General features: G+C 48.3%; 2 protein-coding genes across 2 annotated transcripts in view; both read left to right on the top strand.

Annotated features, from left to right (window-relative positions):
- Positions 1-2,182: 2,182 nt before the first annotated feature.
- LOC132470148 (adenylate cyclase type 9) lies at positions 2,183-13,556 on the top strand (the record flags this gene model as incomplete). Its single annotated transcript, XM_060068474.1, has 9 exons — positions 2,183-2,431; positions 4,458-4,559; positions 5,107-5,414; positions 5,849-5,951; positions 7,752-7,960; positions 8,338-8,497; positions 8,823-8,965; positions 9,142-9,165; positions 9,420-13,556. Coding segments are annotated over 9 exons (2,613 nt in total), but the record flags the coding sequence as incomplete, so codon positions are not given.
- A 395-nt stretch (positions 13,557-13,951) lies between these two features.
- The window catches only part of crebbpb (CREB binding protein b), a 42,524-nt gene continuing 32,336 nt past the window's right edge, over positions 13,952-24,139 (top strand). The window contains 2 exon segments of the mRNA XM_060069464.1: positions 13,952-14,814; positions 21,694-22,328. Coding sequence (XP_059925447.1) covers positions 14,727-14,814; positions 21,694-22,328 — 723 coding nt within the window. The 5' untranslated portion in view covers positions 13,952-14,726.

The raw sequence follows: 24,139 nt of genomic DNA, 5'->3' as shown, positions 1-24,139 counted from the left end.
TATTACCTTGATGTCATGCATTGGATCCCCATGGAGATGGCTATTGACCTACCTACAGCAGAGGTGCTGTGTATGGATAGGACTATATGATTCTGTGTGTATAAGTCATGGTTTTTCTATCTGTGTGAGAATGTGTGCACGTGGGAAGGTGAGTGAGTGTGCGTGCGTGTTTGTGTGTGTGTGTTTGTAGGTCTGTGTGTGTGTGTGTGTGTGTGTGTCTGTGTGTGTGTTTGCGGTTGTGTGTCTGTTTGTGTGTGTGTTTGTAGGTATGTGTGTGTGTGTGTGTGCGGTTGTGTGTGTGTGTGTGTGTGTGTGTGTGTGTGTGTGTGTGTGTGTGTGTGTGTGTGTGTGTCTGTGTGTGTGTGTGTGTGTGTGTGTGTAACCAAGGAGTCTCTGGGCAGAGAAAGCTGTCTTAAGTACTTTGCATGAGCGCAGTCCCAGTAACTCCAGTAATTATAATCATTTCTAATCTTCGGGCGCCGTCTTTACTTTCTTCACCAAGATCGCCTGGAATGGCAAATCACGTCACGAAGAGAACGCCGCATCAAAGGACATGTTTAATTTGTTCTACATTGCCACAGTGCAAAGAGGACCTGTAATTACTTTGGCCAATTGCCAGCTTTTTCCCATCTTAAACCACATTTCTGGGGATAATTAGTAGCCGGGCATTGCCAGACAAATTGCAAACTGAAATTAGTCGGGAACCTCTCTGTTCATTTTAGATATCGGGCGGGGGGGGGGGGGGGAGGAGTCACCAATGGGCATGGACCACAATGCCTCTGGAGGCCATTGGATAGCCCTACAACCAATCAGAGCAACGGAACGGGTGGCGCAGCAATGAGTGGCGAAAAAAATACATTGTTCTTCTCAACAAAAGCTTTTAAGTGCAGTCGTTCGTTCCTCTTTTAGATAAAATATACCGTCCAGTTCCAACTCTCGATAGCGGAATCAACAGATCGTTCTACATCAGCGGAAGCCATCTTTGTATTGGTGCTCCTCTCTCATTGTATTAATACCGCCTCATTTAAGATGAACGCTTGTGATGGGTTGGTTTATTTTAGAGCACCAGACCTTATCTGTAGAGCAAATTAAACATAAACAGACAAGTTTGCTTCCCAGACTAGATAATAAGCGTGATTTAAACAAGACTTTGCCTGGTTGGCAGGTATGCTGTTCCGTTATTTTACGTAACACTTTTTATTTTACTGCACTTCTTTTGTTATGATAATGTGATGTTGGAACGGCTTTAATTAAAAATTGGGTGACTATAAAGTACAGAGGGAGAAATCAATAACATGGTGGCTGATTCCAATAACTAACTGTGTCAAAGGTTTACTTTATCAAAGGAGGCAACACCCACACCCAACTCCATCACACAATGCATGCGCATTTAGCGAATCAACTGGCGCAACTTTTTTTTTTAAATGACCATTTAGATTATTCGAACAACTCGCATCACTTGAAATAAAAAAGTCACCACAGGGCTCAAGATGAACAATTTATGAAAATGCTTAATGCATAACACAATACAAAGGAAGAGACAACATTTGCGAACGGTGTATTATGCATGCTTTGCTTTGAACTTTACCTATATCGTAGTGTTTAGTGAATAATAGTAGGAAGCTGTTTATGTCATTGTGCTCTTGAATGTTGCCCTCCTATATAGCATTTCATAAGCTCTTGGGAATCCGCTCTCTCCATCTGTGCGCTCCAGGCTGGGTTTTCTTTGGGTCCTTTGATTCATATTCTCCCCTTGCTTTACATTCTGGGTGTCGGCCATAACCTCTAAACCTCGTCCATTTCAGCCCCGAATATCCAGTGGATTCGAGGACCTTTTTTCGTGGCTCTCACACTGTTTTGTATTCAGACAACATGAACGAAGCAGTTTCATCACGTGCATACAGGAATCAGCCTGCTGTTCCCACCGTGTTGACACTGTGTGTGTGTGTGTGTGTGTGTGTGTGTGTGTGTGTGTGTGTGTGTGTGTGTGTGCGGGCGTGTGGGCGTGTGGACGTGCGTGAGTGCGCGCGCGTGTGCGCGCGTGTGTGTGTGTGTGTGTGTGTGTGTGTGTGTGTGTGTGTGTGTGTGTGTGTGTGTGTGTGTGTGTGTGTGTGTGTGTGTGTGTGTGTGTGTGTGTGTGTGTGTGTGTGCGGGGGTGTGGGCGTGTGGGCGTGCGTGAGTGCGCGCGGGCGTGTGCGCGCGCGTGTGTGTGTGTGTGTGTGTGTGTGTGTGTGTGTGTGTGTGTGTTCCTCCAGGCCTGAAGACATACCTGATCTCGGGGAGGAAGTCGGCCCAGCTCTCGGCCTGCACCTGCTGCCAGGCCGGCCTCGGCGTGCCGGAGCACGGGGCCGCCCTTGGCTGCACCTCACCCAGGAACCAGAGCCCCTCCGGGGGGCCCGAGGCCGGCAGCCTGCCCCTGGAGAGAGCCACGGTGGGTGGCTCGCCCCCAGGCTCCACTGAACCTCTTCAACGGGTTCTGAGGAGCTTTATGGTCGTGCTTTGGCCGGCCTGGTCTGTGTTTGTTTCAAGTCCGTATGTCCGCACCGTCTGTGTGTCTGTCCGCTTGCCTGTCTCTTAGTCGTCAAATATCTGGGATATGTAAGTCAAGTGCATTTAACATTTGAAGTGGCGGATCTGGTAACCTTTGATCCCTAATTCGTCGATTGAATCCTACAGCTATTTTTTAAGATCCGAAATGAGTCAAACCTCCAGGAGATGAGAGAGTGCAGTTCTTGCCGGATTGATTATTACGACGTGGAGCGAATAGCAATGCCCACACATTCTCCTCCCCACAGACTTCTTAGAGTTGGTTTTTGGCCAGCCTCGTCCTTGTTAATTGACCCAAAGTGTGCTCCGCCGCGAGCGGGCGTCCTGTCTGAGCCAGGGTCGGCCCAGAGTAGGTGCGCATAGGCCCAGGAGACACAGGCGTTCAGCACCGCTGATAAATGAGGAGAAATCCCGTAGACGTAACAGCCACTCGATTCAACCCCGCCTGTTTTGTTTTGTCCCTGTAAGCGCGAGTGCAGGTTTTTTTGGGATGTTATGAGTTTGCACTTTTCGCGCTCGCATTAACCTGGATACACTCGAGTGTGTGTGTGTGTGTGTGTGTGTGTGTGTGTGTGTGTGTGTGTGTGTGTGTGTGTGTGTGTGTGTGTGTGTGTGTGTGTGTGTGTGTGTGTGTGTGTGTGTGTGTGTGTGTGTGTGTGTGCGTGCGTGCGTGCGTGCGTGTGCGTGGTTGTGTGTGCGTTCACATGTTTTTCTAATGAAACAGGCAGTCAAACGGCCGGATCAACTGAAACATAATTTTAAACAGGCCGTTAAAAGCCCCCTAAACAGTCATTTTCATAATAAGCGCCCTTCAGTCCTTATTATCACGGTGAGATTCTCCTTCAGGAAGACTATTGTTTGAGTAGCATGGCTCCCTTGAGATCTCCAAGGACCATGCAGGACTTTACGACCTCATCCTCAGACACACACTCCCCCCTCCTCCCACATCTCCTCCCGCCCTCCTCTCAGCCTCCCCACACACACACATACACACATCCACACACAAAGACACCTGCGCGCACACAGTCACATACACACGCATACACATACAAAGACGCCTGAACGCACACGTGCACACAAAAACATGCACACAAACACACACACATTCGCACACAAAGACAGACGCACACATTCAAACAAGCAGAGAGAGAGAGAGAGAGAGAGAGAGAGAGAGAGAGAGAGAGAGAGAGAGAGAGAGAGAGCGCGCAGAGGAGTGCCGTGGTATATGAGTCAGAGCGGTGAAGGAGCCCCTTGTGAGTTAATGAGGATCTGACAGCGGGGAGAGGAGAAGGCCTTCACACTCTCTCTGCCCACTACGTAGGATTCCTATTGGACGCTTTTCCTCTGCTCTCTCCCAGACACACAGACACACAGACACACACACAGACACAGCTACTGGCTCCCCCTAACTTATCTTTCCTCAAATACTTTGTGCTTTCCTGGAGTTGGGAGTTTATTTTCCACCGTGGGTTATTGTGTAACTAGGTGCCTTGGGGGTTAAGGTCTGTGTGAACGAGCATCTGGTGCCCATATATCCTCAGATAGAAGTTTAGCTCACTGCTGGAGCGACACCTCCCCAGTGCAGCAGGATTCTGCGCCGCAGGAAGAGCACGGTGCAATTATACGCTAGAAAGTCTCCGAAATCAATTGTTTCGTCTCTAAAACAGAAAATAAAAGGATTCTTTCTCTGCTGCCAACATCGTCATTTATCTTTTTCAAAATGTACCAATACCAGAGCACTTTCCCGCTGGGACTGTCAAGGTGCTGGGATTTGTTGTGAGACTGGTCGCTACTAGAGATTAAATTAAAATAAATTAAAAGGACAATCTTCCCAACAGGGGTCATTAAAGACTTACTAATAACCCTGTCTCTGTCTCTGTCTCTGCCTCTGCCTCTGTCTCTGTCTACAGTCTCCCTGTCTCTCATTCAACGCGGTTCTGATTCCCGGGGTGGACAAGAGGTTGGACGAGCAGAACGGTTGCCCTGGCGACCACCTGGCCAACAGCAACAAGGTTAACCGACTGTTACTCATTTCCGTTGCCTTTTCAATTGGACTCTCCGCTACAACTCACTCGCTTGCCAAACCATTTGGGATTTTAGAAGAGAGAGAATTCAAATGGAACGATTTAGTTGACCTACATTTACACAAAACGAAACTAGTTGCCCTTTAAAAGTGTTATTTTTACGAGTCTATATTTAAGCGCTCTGTCTCTCTCGCTCACACTCTCGCCTCTCTCTCTTTCTCCCTCCCTCGCTCTCTCTCTCTCTCTCTATCTCTCTCCATCTCTCTCTCTGGCTCTTTTGCCCTCTCTCTCTCTCTCCCTCTCTCTCTCTCTCGCTCTCTCTATCTCTCTCTCGCTCTCTTACTCTCTCTCTCTCTCGCTCTCTTACTCTCTCTCGCTCTCTCTCTCTCTCTCTCTCTCCCTCTCTCTCCCCCCCCCCCTCTCTCTCCCTCTCTCTCCCCCCCCCCCTCTCTCTCTCTGGCTCAGTCTCTTTCGCTCTCTCCCCACTCACGGTCTCTCCGTCTATCTCCCTCCCCCTAACTCCCCCTCACCCCAGGACCCCTCGTCCCTCCCATTACCCCCCTCTGCACCGCCCCCCGTGGGTGGCCCCCCCGCCTCCGGCCCGCGGCCCCGGGCCCCCAACGGGCTGCTGGGCCCCCAGGGGGCGGAGCCGCTGACCACCAGCCAGACGTCGCTGTGCGAGATGCTGCAGGAGAAGGAGAAGAAGGAGACCTGGTGTGTGGGCGGGGGGGCGGTGGGGGCCATGGGGGCGGGCATGGACCACGCCGCCCTCATCCCGCTGCGCTCCAAGAACTTCCGCCAGAGGAGCGACGCCCACTTTGTGGACGTCATCAAAGAGGACAGGTGGGGGGGGGGCGGGGCTTCATGGCGTTGGCGTCCGTGTGGTCGGTGGCGTTGCTGGTGTTGTTGTCGTTATTGACGTTGGAGTTCTTGTTGTTGTTCTTGTTGATGGTGTTGTTCTTGTTGTTGTTCTTGTTGATGGTGTTGTTCTTTTGATGGTGTTGTTCTTGTTGTTGGTGTTGTTTGTGCTGATATTGGTTGTTGCATAGTTTTGTGTCTCTCTACTTGGTGCTATACTGCCATTGATGTACACAGCCTAGTAAACATTTATGCCCCTTCTGATTGCTATACTTACATTGTTGTATAGTTTTATGTCTCCACTTAGTGTTATGCTTACATTGTTGTCTAGTGTTGCTTCTTTACCTATTGCTATACTTGGATCGTTGCGTTGTTTTGTCTCTCTACTTATTGCGACATCATTCTTCTTGTCTTGACAGCTTGATGCAGGACTATTTCTACAAGCCTCCCATCAACAAGCTGAGTCACACCTTCCTCGACAAGAGCCTGGAATCTGCCTACAGGTGCAGCTACCAGAAAGAGGTAGGTGTGTGTGTGTGTGTGTGTGTGTGTGTGTGTGCGTGTGTGCGTGTGTGTGTATGCGTGTCTGTGCATGTGTGTGTACATGCATGTGTGTTCTTCATCCATTCCTGTCTAGATCTTTAACTTTATATCTGTCTGCCTGCTTAGCGTCCTTTGGCGCAGCGTGGACTCTGACCACCAGGTTGAGTCAAATCAAACGGGAGGGGATATTTAGCTCATGGTGGCTGTGTGTCAGCGTCCATCCGTCCCTCTGCCATCTCTGTGTCTGGGGCTTGTCTGAGGGGCCCTTAAGCACTGCACTATGGCCTGGACAAGTCAGGACTGCGGCAAAGACAAGTCACTGCCACTGCAAGGCCGCCAGCCTTGTTTCTTTAGCTCTACTGCCCTCTACTGGGGGAAACTTGGCGGTGCAGTCAAGAGTACCTGATTGAATATACAGTAGGGTTCGGCTGTACTTCTGAGATGATCCAATACCATGAGAAGTGGATTTGAACCAATTAAGATAAGTGAATTAGCTGCAAGACAGACATGCTTATCAAATGTATTACAGGTGGGTCATAAACTTGAGGTCTGCTCAAGTTAAGTTGCTTCTGGAAACTGTAGGTTCAACCCCTTTGCTTGTCCTGGGAAAGAAAAGGTTGTAGTTCGCAAAAACCCAGAGCCCTCAACCCCTACTAAGAATCCCAGAGAGGCCCGTTATGATGAACCCTGATGAATAAATGCCATTTCGAAGAAACGGCTTGTAAATTAATTTTAATCAACCTTTCGAATAATTCATAAAAAAAGAATAATGATATATATATTTTTTTTTTTCATGCCCATACTGCAACACAGGGTACAACATCCCTAACCCTGACCCTAACCCTAACCCTAACTCCAACCCTAACCCTAACACCAACCCCTAGCCTAACCCTAACCCCATAATTCCTGTCATACCTTTGGACCCAAATACCTCTATTTATGGTTTTCTGCACATTTTTTATTTCTAAACTGTTACAGATTTGTTATTCTATACAGGGCTTATTGTTTCAAATTGATCTTATTTCTTATTTTTTATTCTATTTGTCACCTTATTTAAATGTTTAATATTTTGAATGTTGCACAATCTCAGCAGGCGCTGCCACTTTTCATTTCACTGCACTTCTTGTGTATCTATGTGACCAATACAACTCTTGAATCATGTCTCTCCCTCCTCCCCTGGTCTCCCCTGGTCTCTCCGTGTCCCCCTGGTCTCTCCGTATCCCCCCTGGTCTCTCCGTGTCCCCCCTGGTCTCTCCGTGTCCCCCCTGGTTTCCCCTGGTCTCCCCTGGTCTCTCCGTGTCCCCCTGGTCTCTCCGTGTCCCCCCTGGTCTCTCCGTGTCCCCCCTGGTCTCTCCGTGTCCCCCTGGTCTCTCTGTGTCCCCCCTGGTCTCCCCTGGTCTCTCCGTGTCCCCCTGGTCTCTCCGTGTCCCCCCTGGTCTCTCCGTGTCCCCCCTGGTCTCCCCTGGTCTCTCCGTGTCCCCCTGGTCTCTCCGTCTCCCCCCTGGTCTCTCCGTGTCCCCCTGGTCTCTCCGTGTCCCCCCTGGTCTCTCCGTGTCCCCCCTGGTCTCTCCGTGTCCCCCCTGGTCTCCCCTGGTCTCTCCGTGTCCCCCTGGTCTCTCCGTCTCCCCCCTGGTCTCTCCGTGTCCCCCCTGGTCTCTCCGTGTCCCCCCTGGTCTCTCCGTGTCCCCCCTGGTCTCCCCTGGTCTCTCCGTGTCCCCCCTGGTCTCCCCTGGTCTCTCCGTGTCCCCCCTGGTCTCTCCGTGTCCCCCTGGGCTCCAGGTGGAGAGCCAGGCTGCCGTCCAGACCTTCACCAGCCCCACCTTCAGCTCCTTCCTGGACATGCTGCTGTGCTGCTGGGTGTTCCTGGCCCTGTCCCTGGCCTGCTTCCTGCGGCCCCTGGTGTCCGGGCAGGGGCCCTCCGTCCTGCCGCTGGCCTCCACCGCCGTGCTGGCCCTGCTGGAGCTCCTGGCCCTGTTCATGGCCGTACGGTGGGGGGCGTTCTGTGCTTATTATCCCGGCTCTTCTCTCTCTCGTAGCCGTAATGCTAACTCAGGTTGGCTTTATCGCGGACGATTTTTGTAATGGGCCTCGCTGTTAATGTTTCTAGCCGTGATGCTAACTCAGGTTGACTTTACACGATGCTAACTAACGTTAGCCTTTATCTGTTCCTGTGAAAATATCTATCCACCATATTGTGTATTGACTCTCTCTCTCTCTCCCTCTCTCTCTCTCTCTCTCTCTCTCTCTCTCTCCCCCTCTCTCTCTCTCTCCCTGACTCTCTCTCCATCCCTCTCTCTCCCTCTCTCTCTCTCTCCCTGACTCTCTCTCTCCCTCTCCCTCTCCCCCTCCCTCTCTCCCTCCACAGCATGGCGTTCTACCTGGACTGCGTGCTGAGCTGCACCCGGTACGTGATGCGGACCGTGTCGTGCTGGTGGCCCCGTCACCTCATCGGAGCCGTGCTGGTGTCCCTGCCCGCGCTGGCCGTCTTCGTCCACGTCACCTGCAGCATGCACCTGTCCATCCAGGTAGACCTCCGCCTTCATACGGGGAAACATCACACAGGAATGGAACAGGGAGGGTTTAGAGTTACTTGCTTATTCTGTGTCGGCTGAATTGGGATCTATCAACTCGGGAATTTGTGGGTGTCATCTAACATCTGATTTAATTGTATTGATCCCAGATGGGAAATGTGGGTGTCGGCAGCCGGCAAATTACATTAAAGACAGATAAAAAAAATAGATAGCAAAGACGGCTGTGTTCTTTATTCTCTGGTTGTGTTCTGTTTCTCACCGTCTGGGATGATTCCCCCCTCGTCTCCCTCTCTCTCTGTGCCCCGACGCCCTGTCCTAGTTCACCATGTTCACCTGCTGCGCGGCCATCATCGCCATCATCCAGTACTGTAACTTCTGCCACCTCAGCTACTGGATCCGCTCGGCCTTAGCCACCCTGGTGGGCTCGGCGCTCGTGGCGCTGCTGTTCGCCCCCCACTGCAGGTAGGGGACCAACGAATGGACTGGAAGTACGCTTGTTCAACAAACTACACACAACACACACATGTAGCGTTACGTATTAGAAACAAGGAACTCGGTGAGGAAAACGATATCCTTTAAATCAAGTTAAGGATCTTCTGAGATTTGTTCTGTGTGTTTTTTGCTGTTCCCTCCTTCAGCGATCCCAGCAGCCTCGTATTCTGGTGAGTAAAACCGTGATAAGAATAATGCCTCTCGCTCCTCTTCCTCCTCCCACTGTTTCCTCTGCTCGTTTGCTTAGTCAACCGTTCAGAGAACCGCTTGGGAACCAGACAGCACTTAACTGTGACTAATGCACGGACCTATTTGGGGGACTCGTGTTAAACGTGTTGGCTCTCCAGGCACGCTACCCCCGCTATCGTGTATTTAAAGACGCCTGCAAACTTCCGCGACAACTGTTTCCATCTCGCCCGTCCAGGTCAGACGACCCGTTCGACAACAGCAGCAGCAGCAGCAGCAGCAGCAGCAACGCGTCCGCGGCTGTGACTGACGGCCGGCCCGATCCGTTGCCCCGCCCCCAAGACCTGCTGGGCCCTGAGGCCTGCGTGGCCTTCTCCCTGCTGCTCCTCCTCGTCTGGTTCCTGAACCGCGAGTTCGAGGTGAGCTACCGCCTCCATTACCACGGCAACGTGGAGGCGGACCAGCACCGCATCAAGATCCAGAACATGAGGGACCAGGCCGACTGGCTGCTGCGCAACATCATCCCCATCCACGTCGCCGAGCAACTCAAGGTCACCCAGAGCTACTCCAAGAACCACGACGACGTGGCCGTCATCTTCGCCAGCATCGTCAACTTCAGCGAGTTCTACGAGGAGAGCTACGAGGGCGGCAAGGAGTGCTACCGGGTCCTCAACGAGCTCATCGGCGACTTCGACGAGCTGCTGCGCAAGCCCGCCTTCGGCAACATCGAGAAGATCAAAACCATCGGCGCCTCCTACATGGCGGCCTCGGGGCTGAACACGCAGCAGTGCGCCGACACGGCCCACCCGCAGGCCCACCTGCGGGCGCTGTTCGAGTTCGCCCTGGAGATGATGCGCGTGGTGGACGACTTCAACAAGAACATGCTGGGCTTCGGCTTCAAGCTGCGCATCGGCTTCAACCACGGCCCGCTGACGGCGGGGGTCATCGGCACCACCAAGCTGCTGTACGACATCTGGGGCGACACGGTGAACATCGCCAGCCGCATGGACACCACGGGCGTGGAGTGCCGCGTGCAGGTGAGCGAGGAGAGCTACTGCGTGCTCAGCGGCATGGAGTACGACTTTGACTACCGCGGCACCGTCAACGTCAAGGGGAAGGGGCAGATGAAGACCTTCCTGTACCCCAAGAGCAGCGAGAGCGGCCCCGTGCCGCAGTACCAGCTGTCGGTGTCGCCGGAGATCCGGGCGCAGGTGGACGGCAGCATCGGGCGCTCGCCCACGGATGAGATCGCCAGCGTGGTGACCGCGACGAGCCTGGCCGTGAACCCCGTCGCCGTCGGCGTTTCGGGCGTCGACGCCGGTCTGTGCCCGGGCCTCGGAGCCAGCAACGGCCTTCCCAGCCACGGCCTTCCCAGCCACGGGAGAGAGGCGCCGGAGTACGTACCGAGGGCGGACGCCTCCCTTGCCAAGAGGGCCGCACCCGCCCTGGCGACCCTGCCGGTCACAGCCATAGGAGCCAATAACTCGGATCCCGTCATCTCTTCCTTAGCTCAGCAAAGTATACCGCAACCGTTGACGAAAGACACACAATGACGAGGAAAGGATCAAATGTGTAGAGGGTTGGGACAGTGACGTTAGACTGACTACCAAACTTTACTTTTTTTTTTTATATACAATGGCACTTATATTCTTTGTCTTGGCCCTTTAAGCTCTTGAAGCTCTGAGTCGCTTGCTTGCGTTTGCACTGGTGGCCAATGGGTCTTACCATGGCTAGAAACAGAGCACACCTAGAGAGAATCAAAGAGCTCACTCGGGGCTACAGCCAGTCAGGAAAACGCGATGAGGGGGTGAAAGGTCAAGCAGAAAGGGCACACTGGTTATCGGGAACATCCATGCAGGGGTTGATTTGAAGGATCTCATTGCCTCTTACCAAACCTACTTGATTGCTTTGAATACCTTTAATCTACATTTATGTTTTAACTTTTTGTATTCCTTGTCTGTAAAGTGCCTTTAGAATAGAACAAGCCTATGTTGGTAGAGGGATAGATATAAAAGACGTTCACGTTGAAAAAGGTTTAAGGTTTTATTTTGTGTTTACATTTATTTGTCGGTTGTTGTGCGGCTTCATTACAGTGTTATTTCTCTGCCTTTTAACCAATGAAGAAACACATGGATCATATGAATATTGGAAATATGGATGTTACAAAATGATTACAATGTGTGGGTACAACTTGCATGTGAGACCTCCATACAATGTTTTATGTTATTTAACAGTGAAACCTTTGATGGGGGAAACATGAAGTATTTAGGGGGGTGATCTGGCCTGTGTGTGTGTGTGTGTGTGTGTGTGTGTGTGTGTGTGTGTGTGTGTGTGTGTGTGTGTGTGTGTGTGTGTGTGTGTGTGTGTGTGTGTGTGTGTGTGTGTGTGTGTGTGTGTGTGTGTGTGTGTGTGTGTGGATGTGTGTGCATGCATATTCGTCTCTGTGTACACGTATTTGTGCGTTTTGTTCAAACCCTGGTCCAGGGCATGATGGGGTTAGACATTATACGAGACTTACAGTCTACAGCGTGAGATAGAAAAAAAAAGGATGATTGAATCCTTGCTGGTTGTTGACTTTTCTGGCCTTTGTTACTTGCATTACCTTAGTACTGGGCCGAATGTCCTCTGTTAGAATAATGCTAGCATGGTATGGTAGATGCAGTTCCAGGGATGGGCCTGCTGCAGTCTGAGTATTTACATGTAGTCCACCGAATTTTGGTTAACATTGAGAGCACCCTAGATTTAGAAGTAAGTTAGATTAGAGCAGGCAAACTCTAGATTTCCCTATTTCGGTCTGTATTTCCATCTCTTGGAGGAGTGTGCTCAGAAGCAGGGCGTTGCATTGATTTGAATACCACATCTTCTTCTTGAAATGTTTGCCACGTCCTGAATGAGCACTCGACCGATGTAGTTGTATGTCAACCTAGTCATAGCTTTCGATTCGATTTTAAGATACGAATATGGCTTTACAAAAGGTAGGTAGAGCAATTTGAATACCAGTTTGCGAATTGTTTGCTAAGTACAATATATGTGTAGATATAGTGCCTTTCAGCCTCCTCTGAAAACGTTTCAATTTTCAACTGTTCAACTAGTTTTCTGCTTGAATTCCCAAGATTGCAGATCTTCAAGAGCTTAAGCCAACGTGAAAACTGGAAAATATTTCCCCTCTTTGTTGCAGAAAAAAACCCATAACATGAGCTAATGCGCCTTTAACTTTGAACTGTGCCTTTTGTTTTTAATACAGTTTGAATCAATCATAGCAAACATTAAATGAATGAAATTACATGCAAACAACTGCTTTATTCCAATGCACTAAAATGGAGAATATTGAGAAGGAATCACCTTTGTCCGGTAAAATAAGGACCTGTGGTTTAGCGGTTCCAAGTGCAATGATCCATTTGAAACGTTATCCGATTGGATGGTATGTCTCTCTTCACTCCTGAGCACAGAACCCATGCAGTATCTTAGAGTTGGATGTTAACCTAATCCCATCAGTATTGTAGAAAAGGGAAATGCTCTATTAGCGTGCCATGCAGAATACAAACGTGTTTATTTCAGATGTCTCTTCAATAACCACTTTTTATGAACTTTCAGGATATAAATTGTTGTGTTTCCATTGATTAGGCTGGATAACTTATATTCAATACAAAGAGTAAGAGAGGGAAAAAAAGTTTTCTTTTAAGGCCAACCTTTAAGATAGAAACAAGCTCAAAATGTTTACTATTGAAATTTCATGAACTATATTCTGAATTTGGTTTTAGATGAATGTGTGAACAATATTGCGACACACTAGGAAATACTTTTAAGCCAAAGAATGTAATTGCTGTTTTAAAAAATATTTCTCTGCTTTAAAAAATTCAGCCACTGATTTAGTTGTGAAAGGTAATCAGTTAATTTTTAAGTAAACATTTCCGAGCAATTCATTTTGTAAATGTACTTTATATTTTTCTATAACCTCATGTTCAGGCATTTTCTTATCATTTATACACATGCATTTGCTTGATTTATAATGAATTAATGGGCACAAGGCTTTTAACAGAATTAAAATACTACTTTTACCCCCCTTATATGTGTTTGTAAAGTAGTGCGAGGGTTGAATACAAGGAAGATGAACACACAAACACAAACACAATGCTTTCCGTGTCCCATCTCGAATAGGCTTTAACAACATACATCTTTTTTAATGTAGTGTCTAGTTATGAATATGTACTATGAAACAAAATAAGATGAGAATTAACTTCATGTCTGTAGGCCCTCTAGTTAAGCCTATAGTTGTGTATAAAGGAAATGTTTCTGTTAGTTCGACTTTTTGTATGTGGCATGCTTGGGAAGAGGCCTATGCAGCTTAAAATTCAAATAAAGCCAGCTTTGAGGATATGATGTCTTGTGGATTTGTGCACTCAAACTGCATATAGTTTGTATATCCAAATCCCTCTTGTTCTGTGTCTCAAAATAATGCAAGATTGCGTTTACATTTCCGCCATTTTCATTTGCTTTTAGGATGCAATGAAAAAATAACACACTAATGGATGCGAAGTAGCCACTTGAGAAGCTTGCGCTCAACAGTTTGTTGCGTGTGACACAAATATGCTGGCGTCTAAACAAGCATTAAAGCGTAGGCCCCCCCAGAAGAAAACCATGTCTAGTGGGATTATTTCTGGGGTTATTCCGCCCCCTGTGGGCCACTACACGCACGTCAACATGACGCACGGTGGGACCTAGGTTTGCGTAGGGCGTGATAGCACGGCAGCACCTCCCCCCCACCGTCTAGCTGGAAAGAAAAAAAACTTTTTTGTATCGGAGGAATCAACAGCCGCCATCTTGACGCGGCTCAGAATCAGTATTTCTGGAGAGCATTATTTTTTAAACCGATTCGAGCCATCCGGACTGGGCATAAACGGCATTTTCGTGTAGAGCATCGATGTGTTCAGTCTTTCTGGCGGAATTATTGCAAACATGTGAGGATTAGGTCGGGTTTTGTCGTCTGGAGAGCCTCCTGTATATTCGGTTTCCCTTTTAGTGAGCGCCGCTGGTCGCCGTATCTTCGTTCCGAGCCGATGTATTTACCGGCGGACAGCCTCGCTAAAAATAATCCAAGGCACAGGAAATATTTGTGGAATTTTCTTATTTTTATTGAAGCCGGAAATATAATTTAAGGCTGTTCGTTTCGGCTGCGAAAAAAAAATGATTCGGTACAGACGTGAGACCACCGATCTGTGGAGAAATGGACCGGACTGCGCGTCGTTAACCATTTTCTGAGTATTTTTAATTTATTTTTCTTAAAAAACGGTAGATTCTTGGACGTCATTATTTCGGATAATGATGTGGGTGTTGGATTATCATGGGGTGATTGTCTGTAGCGAAGCGTGGCGCTGTTGCCCTTCTTTTGCTGCGATCTTCTAGAGGCGATCGTCTCGCCGTCCTGCCAGCTAAACCAACTCACCGAGTCTTTCACGAAGAGATTTACACAAACCCGTCGTTTACGAAGCGGGGGGACCTTTATTTTGTTTCACATCATCACCGACTCACTCTATTGGGGATCAGAATGGCCGACAATTTGCTGGATGTTGGACCCCCAAATGCAAAGCGACCCAAGCTTAATTCACCTGCTCTCCCGGCGTCGGATGGCCCAGGTAAGGATGTGAACACATGTGTAAACAAGAGGAGTCCATCAGACATAAGGTGGTCGTGGGTTAAACTATAACTACATCAAGCTGATGTGTGTGTGGAATGGTTGTCTTTACTCTGAACACACACACACACACACACACACACACACACACACACACACACACAGTAACTTGACAGTACCTTCTGGGTCGTGGACTCGTTTGAAGCTCCGAGGAGGGAACTGGTGGTGTTTTGACTTGTCTCGTGTGTGTGTGCACGCTTTCTTAGCAACTAGTTCGACCATACACACACACACACACACACACACACACACACACACCGCTTTACAGAGACCAGTGGATAGTGGCTGAACTTCTTTCGTGTTCTGAACCGATGTCTCATCATAAGAAACTAGGTGTGTGTCAGAGTCTGGGTTTAACGTGGGAAAACACAACGTGTGCGTTTTGCTCTCCCATCGGACGCAAGTCACCCGACCGCACAAGCTTACACGATTGCGGTTAAGGATTATAAACCAGCCTGTGGGTCAGCACATTACGAAAGAAACCAGTCTGCTCGACCACTTCCATGAGACTCCCGTTGTTTTAATACATTTGCAACTTATTATCTGATGCCTCATCATCTTTGATCGTTGTGGAAGCGACCGTCCCACTATATGTCGGGCTACGACATCCATTAATGTTCTCGACCGGGTTTGACTTGTCTTCATATCTCGAACTCGTAGACATTCCTGTAGTGGGCTACGGATGCGGAACTGGTCGCTGTCCTGTCGCGGGATCCTCTCGGCCCGGCCGGGCAGGGGGTGAGCTGTGTTACGTAGCAGTAGGCAGAGCTGGGGAAACCCTGCGCGCTGTGCATTACGTGCGTGTGTGTCCCTGAAGGAGGGAGGAGCGATCAGCAGCCCATAGTTCAGCCTCACCCGACAGGCAGACAGCCCGCCAGCCAGTCAGTCAGCTGTGTGGTTGAGTGGCTTATACTGATAGTGAAGACTGAGCATGGGCCCACCATCTACCCAGGATAGATATAGGGAAGTTATCTGACGCTCTGTATTTCTTCTTGGCGAACGCAGAATCTCCAGCTAGGATCTCTGGCCGATATAGCTCATCGCCTCAACCGGGCTGACAGGAGCTGTCACTGGGAAATAAAACGCCCCGATGACACCGAATCTCCCCTACTGCCGTGAGATGCTGCCGGGGTCCTAAAACAATCATTTGCTGTCCTATGAGTGGCTTTTTATACCGTTCAACGTGTAACAACAAAACTTTCATACGGTTGAATTAGAATCGTTCGTCGTATTACGCGATCGTTGCACGGACTTGTTGCTACCAATGCTGCACAAAAAATAAAAGCTTGGGTGGCAACCGTATTCTGGCTTTCACTCTGAAGACCTGCTCCTCTGATAGTCCTGGATGTCCTCCCAACTCAACTGACATGACATTGGACCAGAAGACCATCGTGAACACATTTTTAGATTTATGATTGGACTTCCATCATCCTGTTCAGTTTCAAGTTTGAACGTTTTATTGACATGCATAAAGGACAGCCGCATACCAACCACAAAATGGGTTATTTATCTTCTTCTGCTGTCTCCTATTCCTGCTCTCTTCGTGTGTGTGTTCAGAAACGGGATGGGATGAGGAAGTAAATGATCAACCGCGAGGGACTGACTATAAATCTCTGACTAAGATTGAAGCCTGTCTGTCGAACGAAACGAGCGCCCTGCCTTGGTTCAGTCCGCTACACGGGCTCATGTGCGCCCAGTGCCCATTATTCATTCATTCAAAGATTAGAATCCAGATTGCTGTTAATGTTTTACCTAAATCTCTGCGTGGAACTCGAGTGCTGTATCTTTGGGTGACTATGCGCCAGTGTCATTATGTGCCAGTGTGATTTTATTTTAATTGTAATTTTTATATTCCAGTGCTAAGGGTGTCAGGCTTGTGTGTTTTCATGGCTGAACGAGCCTAGCGGTAGTCGGTTGTGTGAAGGACCAGGCAGCGTTGACACCAATGCCCACCCGTTGGGCATTCCCTGCTCTGGTCTGGCCTGGTTGAGCGGGCAACGATCTGATGGGTGGGTGAGCGAACGGTAGTCCGGATTTGTTAACATCGGTTCATGCAGAGTTGCGGCCAAGCATGAAATCTCTCCCTTCCCCTCCTCCCCACACACCTTCCACCCACTATATGTTGGCAGGGGGGAGTTATACAAGTTTTGTTCTGGCTTTTCTGCGGCTAATGTTTGGCTGAAGCAGAACGGATTTATGAAGGCTGCTGGGGAGTTGGTTGGGCAGGTGGGCGACATTGTGTTCCAAACAGGATTTGAGCCCCCAAACCTCAATAGCCATGCCATTTCCCCTCCCCTCTCCCTGTTAAACAGAACCCCCTTCCCCTCTGTTTAACACAGAGACTAGATGTCCATGTGATGCTAGTTCTGTATTGGCTACACTGGCAGCGCTTGGGCGATACCTGCAAAGGGAACTCTCTATCTCTATATAGTAGTGTAGCTAATCGTCACTGGGCTGATTGGTGGTCATTTGAACAAATGCTGTGTGTTGGCAGAGTGCTAACAGTATATTCTGCGTTATGCCCAGGCCATTAAAATCTCATCTGTTACTTTAGCAATGCCGGGCTGTCCCTCCTGATTACCCAACGTAAAGCGAGCAAGGGTGAGAGAGGGGGAGGGAAATGATCTGGTACAAGTGACAATCCAGTGAAGGATTGCGAGAGGGAGTTTCTCTCTGCCTCATCTGACTCTAGCTTTCTGTCTCTCTCTCTCTCTCTCTCTCCCCTCTTCCCCTCTCGCTGGCACGCACTGCCGCTTGTTATTGCCGTTCGGTCTCAAGTGCGTCTGATAAAGGACTTGCGGTCGTGGAGATACTGCTGGATGAATCACCAGCAGTATTGTCCTCTTTATGTTACCGTAAAATGGAGATGTTCTCTCGTGGCAGTTGCAATGCTTTGTGACTAGAGCCCGACCGGTGTATTGGACTAGTAATATATATCAGCCCGATATATTGTATTACCCTCTAATACATAGGAGCTTAGAACTAATCTAGTGTTTCTCACTGCACACAACATCACGGTAAGCTAATCAGCGCTAGCCAGTAGCGTTGGATGCAGCTGCAGGTAGGGCTGGGAAATGCACCTCTGTAACCCCTCTACCAACTGCAAAACCTCAGTACCATCACCAAAAACAACCAGATTTCTTTAGCATTTTTCTGGTTGTGTGTTGTGTGTTCTGGAAACGCTGTCAAGTTCAACAACGCTAACAAATTTGATGTCTATCGACTATGGTCGACACATAAGTGGGTCGCTGTGTTCTGGAAACGTATTATTATTCATGGTTCTCACCAAAGAATGTACCAATGCTACTGCTCCACTATTCTCCCTTCTACCGCATCACGTCATTTTGACGATGAGATAAGATTACGATCCACTCATTGGTCGAAGGTTGTCTCCGTTATGGCAGAGCTTCAGTGTCAAACTTTCCAAAGACACACTGCTTCTAAACCGATGGTATGGAGTACTTCAAATTAGGGATGCACCGATTGTGAAATTCTGGGCGCTTGCGGAGTGATGCGACAGAAAAAAGAGAGCCGCCCGCGCGCACGTGTGGTTTGTTTACAAATGAAAGTGAAAGAAAATGTCGGCCGTGTGGGAGTATTTCACTGTCTCGGAGAAAGATCAGCGATATGCAGTTTGTAAGACATGTTTCAGTGACATTCCAAGAGCAGGAAGCATTAAACATGTAAACATCGGCAACTGCCATCGGTGAATGTCATCTTATTTTCCGATGTCAGTCAGTCAACAACGCAAATATCGGCCGTTACCGATGTTCGTCCAATACATCGGTGCAACCCTTCTTCAAGTGATCACAAACTAGAAAATTGGTTCTGTTTAATCAAATTGAAAGCAGCAATAGCGCTATCCACAAGCAGGCAAGCACAAGGGATCAAGACTAACATTTTCTGCTGTTGGCGATAGTACCACTAACTTTTCCTTTGGTGGTATCCTGACTAATTTGGTTGCGCCCTTTTTTCTCAGTTTTGTCTTGGTATTGTCCTTTTGTCTTGGCATGTCTTTTGTCATGCACCATCCACCTGTGTACATTTATTTTAAAAGATGAACTCTTAAATTGCAAACATGTTTTTCTTGCATAGTTCAAAATAAATGTTATCACCAGTGCCTCGACATCTCCTTCCTCACATACCAACTCTTCCTTCTCAAAGAAAGACTGAAAATAATAACATAGTGGTACTTGGGTATTACTACCCAGTTACAATAACTGTTTTCCTTTTCTGGTCATGGTTCATCCAGAATAGTGCAGGTTTTTTGTTTGCACGCTTTTATCTCGAATTGCACTAGCGGTGCGATGTCATTGAAACTTTGCACAGTGTACCAACCACCCTTTTCAGTGACGCGTCTTACCTGGAATATAAGACTCATTTTAAAACAACAACGTCAACTAAAGTTACACGATGTTCAAGGAAAGGAGCACGGTGGAGCAGTTTCACTATGACATTGTTGGGGAGAACACTATTACCGGTACATATTTCCTTTTATTACTGGCACCGATGCGACCTAGGCGCAACCAATTATTCGCAGTGGTGAGCACTAGCAAAGGCCAGACTTTAGGTTACCATCATTACGTGGTTCTTTGAGAGTGGGAACATTGTGTGGTATCTCAGCCTTTTATAGGAGAGCTTATACACAGGGCCTTTCTGGATGACGAATCACCAGAAATGGAAAAAATATGTAATACTATTCTATGTAAACAGTTGTTATTATTAGTATGCAGCGCTTTTTTAAATAAAACAGACATTTTTGTACCTACCGATTTCAATTTAATGTTGTATCATGGTTCAGACCTAAAAAAACTTTGTCTAAACGATGCTCAAGCATTTCATGTACAAGAACCAATGTCATAACTCACGATGAGTGACAATTTATTTCATTTCATATCGTCAATCCAATATCTGAATCTAATTCGAATGATATCGAAATCTATCGGGCTATCATCCAATTCTTTGGATTTACTCCAACGACAGAAAATATCAAATCTATTACGATAATTAATCGTTTAGGTAATATATCATATACTAATGATGACAAATATTTGCTGCTTAATGTTGCAGGTAATAGGTAACTTTTAAATGGCTGCTTGTCAGATAAAGCAACCAAATTTAGGACATCACTTTGGACTCTGATAACTTGTGCTGGCATTTACTCTTCTTATCACATTTGATGTACAATGATTAATTGATTTAGCGAATGAAGTGGTCGTTGGTCTGATTGGTTTAAAGGCACCCAGTGCAACTTTCGAGGCTTAAAAATAAACATTAAATTTCTATTCTTTTTTACACGTAGTAAGTTTCAATAACTCCATACCATTACATACCGACATTTAAGCAGCAAAGATGAGACGTCGTTGTGTGGTGAGAACTGATACAAAATCGATAACAACAACAATGCCGCCATTTTCTTTATTTTTTGTAACCTACAATAAATAAAGCAGGCTTCAAGTCAATGGAAAAATGGCTTCTCCCCACCGGCGATTGTTGTTGTTTACGATTTTCTATCAGTTCTCACCACACAACGACGTCTCATCTTTGCTCCTTGAATGTCGATATGTAATGGTATGGAGTTATTGAAACTTACTACGTGTAAAAAAGACTAGAAATTGAATGTTTATTTTTCATTGAATGTTTATTTTTCATTGAATGTTTACATAAAGTTGCACTGGGTGCCTTTTTAAGGACTATTATTTTTTTTATCATTAGAATTTAAATTGTCACATACTATTGATTTTCTTTTACATAAAAAGTTAAATTCAGGATTACACGTCTACCCCCCACACCCACCACACATTGCTTTCTCTCAGTGGGAAACACTGATCTGTCACCTTTAAGCATGGCTACAACCTCTTCATGTGAATTGGTTTGCTAAATTACATTCTGGAAGTACGCGCTTTAAAGTCTTCTATGATTCGGTTGCTGTTGTCACCCTCGTGTCACGTCTGCCAAGTCTGGCCTTTTCTCATTATCTTCCAGCTTTCCACAGTCCCCGTTGTGTGGCAAATGTTGTCATTCATAAACGCTCTCACTTTCCCTGTCCAGCCTTCCAACTCTATAGCCGTCTAGCTCTCCGGCTTTTCAGATGTCTGGCCCAGGCGTGAAGCGAGACGTGTGTGGGGGCGTGTCTGTCACGCTGTGGAATTCTTTGTTGGCAGGAACTTGGCTCGCACATATGTTTTGGACTGTAGAGCTCATTAGTGCTTGAGGTGCTGGCGGGAAGTTTGCTTTGTCTTGTCTATACTGTGAATGGTTCAACCAGCTGCTAGAATACACCTTGCGGCAGAAAACTCTTCCCCACTGGGCATATGTATATTTATATGATTGTATTCATATAGGAGCAGGAAGACACTATTGCTACTGGTGTCTTAGCAGAGTTACAATTGTGCAGGACATTTAGAACTGGGCCCTGATCGACTTGACTTATGTAGTCGCCGTATATTTTGAAGGGGTGGAAAATTCCAGAAAAGACGGCAGCATATTTTCGAGCTGGGTGATTAATCAAATTATGATAGCGAATAGGATCTGGGCTTCCCACGCTCATGAATACCAGAAATTCGTCACATTATTGTGTAACATTACTGTACAATAATGTTTTCACATAATGTATAAAAGCGTCATAATAATTGTGATCTCAATCTTGATACAAATAATCATGATCAATGTCTCTGCCAAGATCAACCAGCTCTATAGGATACGGCCATATTGGCAATCATTTCACCATTGGTACTGCGTTAGAAAATCCTTCGTCGTAAACGAAAACAATAACAACAACGACTGACCCGCCCATGTCCACCATCTCCCCTTCATCCAGATCTGGTGTCCCTCTTCGACCTGGAAAATGAACTCCCGGACGACCTCATCCCGAACGGGGACCTGGCCCTCATGGGCATCTCCTCCAACGGGGGCCCGGGAGGGGGCGGCCCAGGCCGGGGCCCCAGCCTCAACATGGTCCCCGACGCCGCCGCCAAGCACAAGCAGCTGTCGGAGCTGCTCCGGCCCGGCAGCACCTCCATCTTGGCCGTGGGCCACAACCAGGCGGGCCCCCAGCAAGGGGGCATGGGCGGGGGGCAACTCGGCCAGGTCCTGGGCAAAGGCCCCATGGGCCAGGGGTCGCCCAGCCACCCGTCCGCCCAGGTCCAGAAGGGGGGCCAGGGCAACGGGAACCCCGGCATGAACTTCAACCAGGCCATGATGAACAGCGGGCAGAGCCATGGGGTACTGGGGCAGCCCTCGCCCGGGCCGGTTATGAACGGAGGCATGGGGCCGGCGGGGAGGGGCCGACCGGGGCCGGGGATGCAGTACCAGGGCCAGGGCATGCAGGGCGCCCCTGTGGGCGTGGGGGCCGGCGTCGGAGGCAGCGTGCTGGCTGAGGCGCTCACCCAGGGAGGGCCGCAGATGGGAGCGCACCACGCAATGAACTCCCAGCAGGCTGGAAACATGAACAAGGTGAGCCGCACTTCAAGTGTGTTCTTCATGGAGGCCGTTGTGTGTGAACATTGGCAGGGTTACGGGTTATGCTCTACACAACAAATTATGGATGTTATTGTGTGTTCGTACTGCGGTCACCCCTTTTTGAACACACAAACAGGCACACGCGAGATACAATTGTTGTTAAATATTATCGTGATTCACCTGCACGCACATCATCATTGAAACATGGTGATGTTTTGATCTACATGTACATCTGTTTGTTTGTATAATTCATGTTGTTAGGGACCGGGATCTGTAAGTTCATGATTGTTGGTCACAAATTCGTCCAGCGCTAGTAAACACTAAAAGTGTCTGTAAAGGTTTCAAACCAACACTGTGTAAACTGGCCACTGTAGAAACACTTTTCAAAATCCCCTTCCCAACGCCTCTTCCGCTTGCACAAATGAGGTTCCCTTGGTACAGTATCAGGAAACGAGGCCCGGCTCCATGGGTTGTTTTACATTTTTGTGTACTTGTGGTGTAAATGGCTACAAGGGAAATGCTAGAGTCTCGGCGTAATGATTTCGCTATAATCGCATTCCCGTCTAGAATCTAGAAGTTGCCGTTTCACCAGTGCGCGATGACCGCAGCTCCCCTTCTAGTGTATTCAGCAAGATGCACTGAACGGCTGTCTTGGAATTAGTCTCTGACATCCAACATAAAGTTTTGTTTGCGCAAGGCCGATGTCGGATTACGTCATACATCGGAACCGCCCTTCTCCGAACTCCACTCACTGCTAGTACTCCAGCTCCCGCTCATCACTCCGGGCATCAGGCCGAAGTTAGTCTAGGAGTCTGCTTGGAACGCAGCTAGGGAACCCTTGCAGGCAGGATTCAAAATGAACACCAGCCACCAGCCAATGGCAGATTGATTTGCCCATTTGGCAGGTGGAATAATTCAGGGTTGCATAATAAAATAATTGCTTGGCCGTTTGATTTTTCCACTCCGGCAGGTAAAAAATACCAGTTTGGCCCATGCTTGCCGTGTCTGATTTATGACCACTGTGCCTTCTTTTATGACTCGGTACAGTTTAAGCAAAATGGATTGCTTTAACATGGCCCTTGATTTTTAGAGTGATTTACAATTTATAGTGATTATACCTTGTCACTCAAGTTTGGGACACTTGACTCGTCCAGACATTAAAAGTTGTGTCTGTGCTTTTCTCCCTGGCCATGCCACTGTAACGAGAGAGCGTAGCCTTTACCGAAACAACCGTCCTGTCTGAAAGTCTCCCAAGGCTTCTCAGAGGTAATGATGCTATTGATCTCAAAGTGACGGTTCTTCGAGGCTCTTCCACCTTGCTTGTTCTCCCCCCCCCCCCCTGGGACACTGAGGGTTCACCCCGGCTCTGTCTCTGACATTGTCCTCCCTGGATGTTCGGGGCTGGCCTAATGACCCTCTGGGTCAACATGTCCAGGGGAGCTGGTTTCTGTTGCTGGTGCTGCCGCCGGTGGTGGGTGGGTGTGTTGGAGGGGTAGGCAGGGTGTCTCGTGGGGTGTGGATCCTTTGAGAGGCGCTCGGCAGAGCCATCGGGAGCAGGGGTGGGACCAACACTTATCGCTGCGATGCAGTGTGAACACGCCGTCAGCTAGGCCGCAAACAGTGAGCTGTCGGTGCCTCGTCCCAGCAGGAGGGACACGGGGTGTGTGTGTGTGTGTGTGTGTGTGTGTAATCCGCGCTGATAAGAGACGTGCCTCGGGAGGTGTGTGTGAGCTTGTGCTGAGTGCGTAGTCATCGACCGTGCGCGTTCCCCCTTGCTCAGCTCAGCTCAGCTGTTGAGCGCGCTG

The sequence above is a fragment of the Gadus macrocephalus genome, chromosome 2 (genome assembly GCF_031168955.1).
Source record: "Gadus macrocephalus chromosome 2, ASM3116895v1".
NCBI classification, from domain to species: domain Eukaryota; kingdom Metazoa; phylum Chordata; class Actinopteri; order Gadiformes; family Gadidae; genus Gadus; species Gadus macrocephalus.
This window is presented reverse-complemented; position numbering and strand designations above follow the sequence as displayed.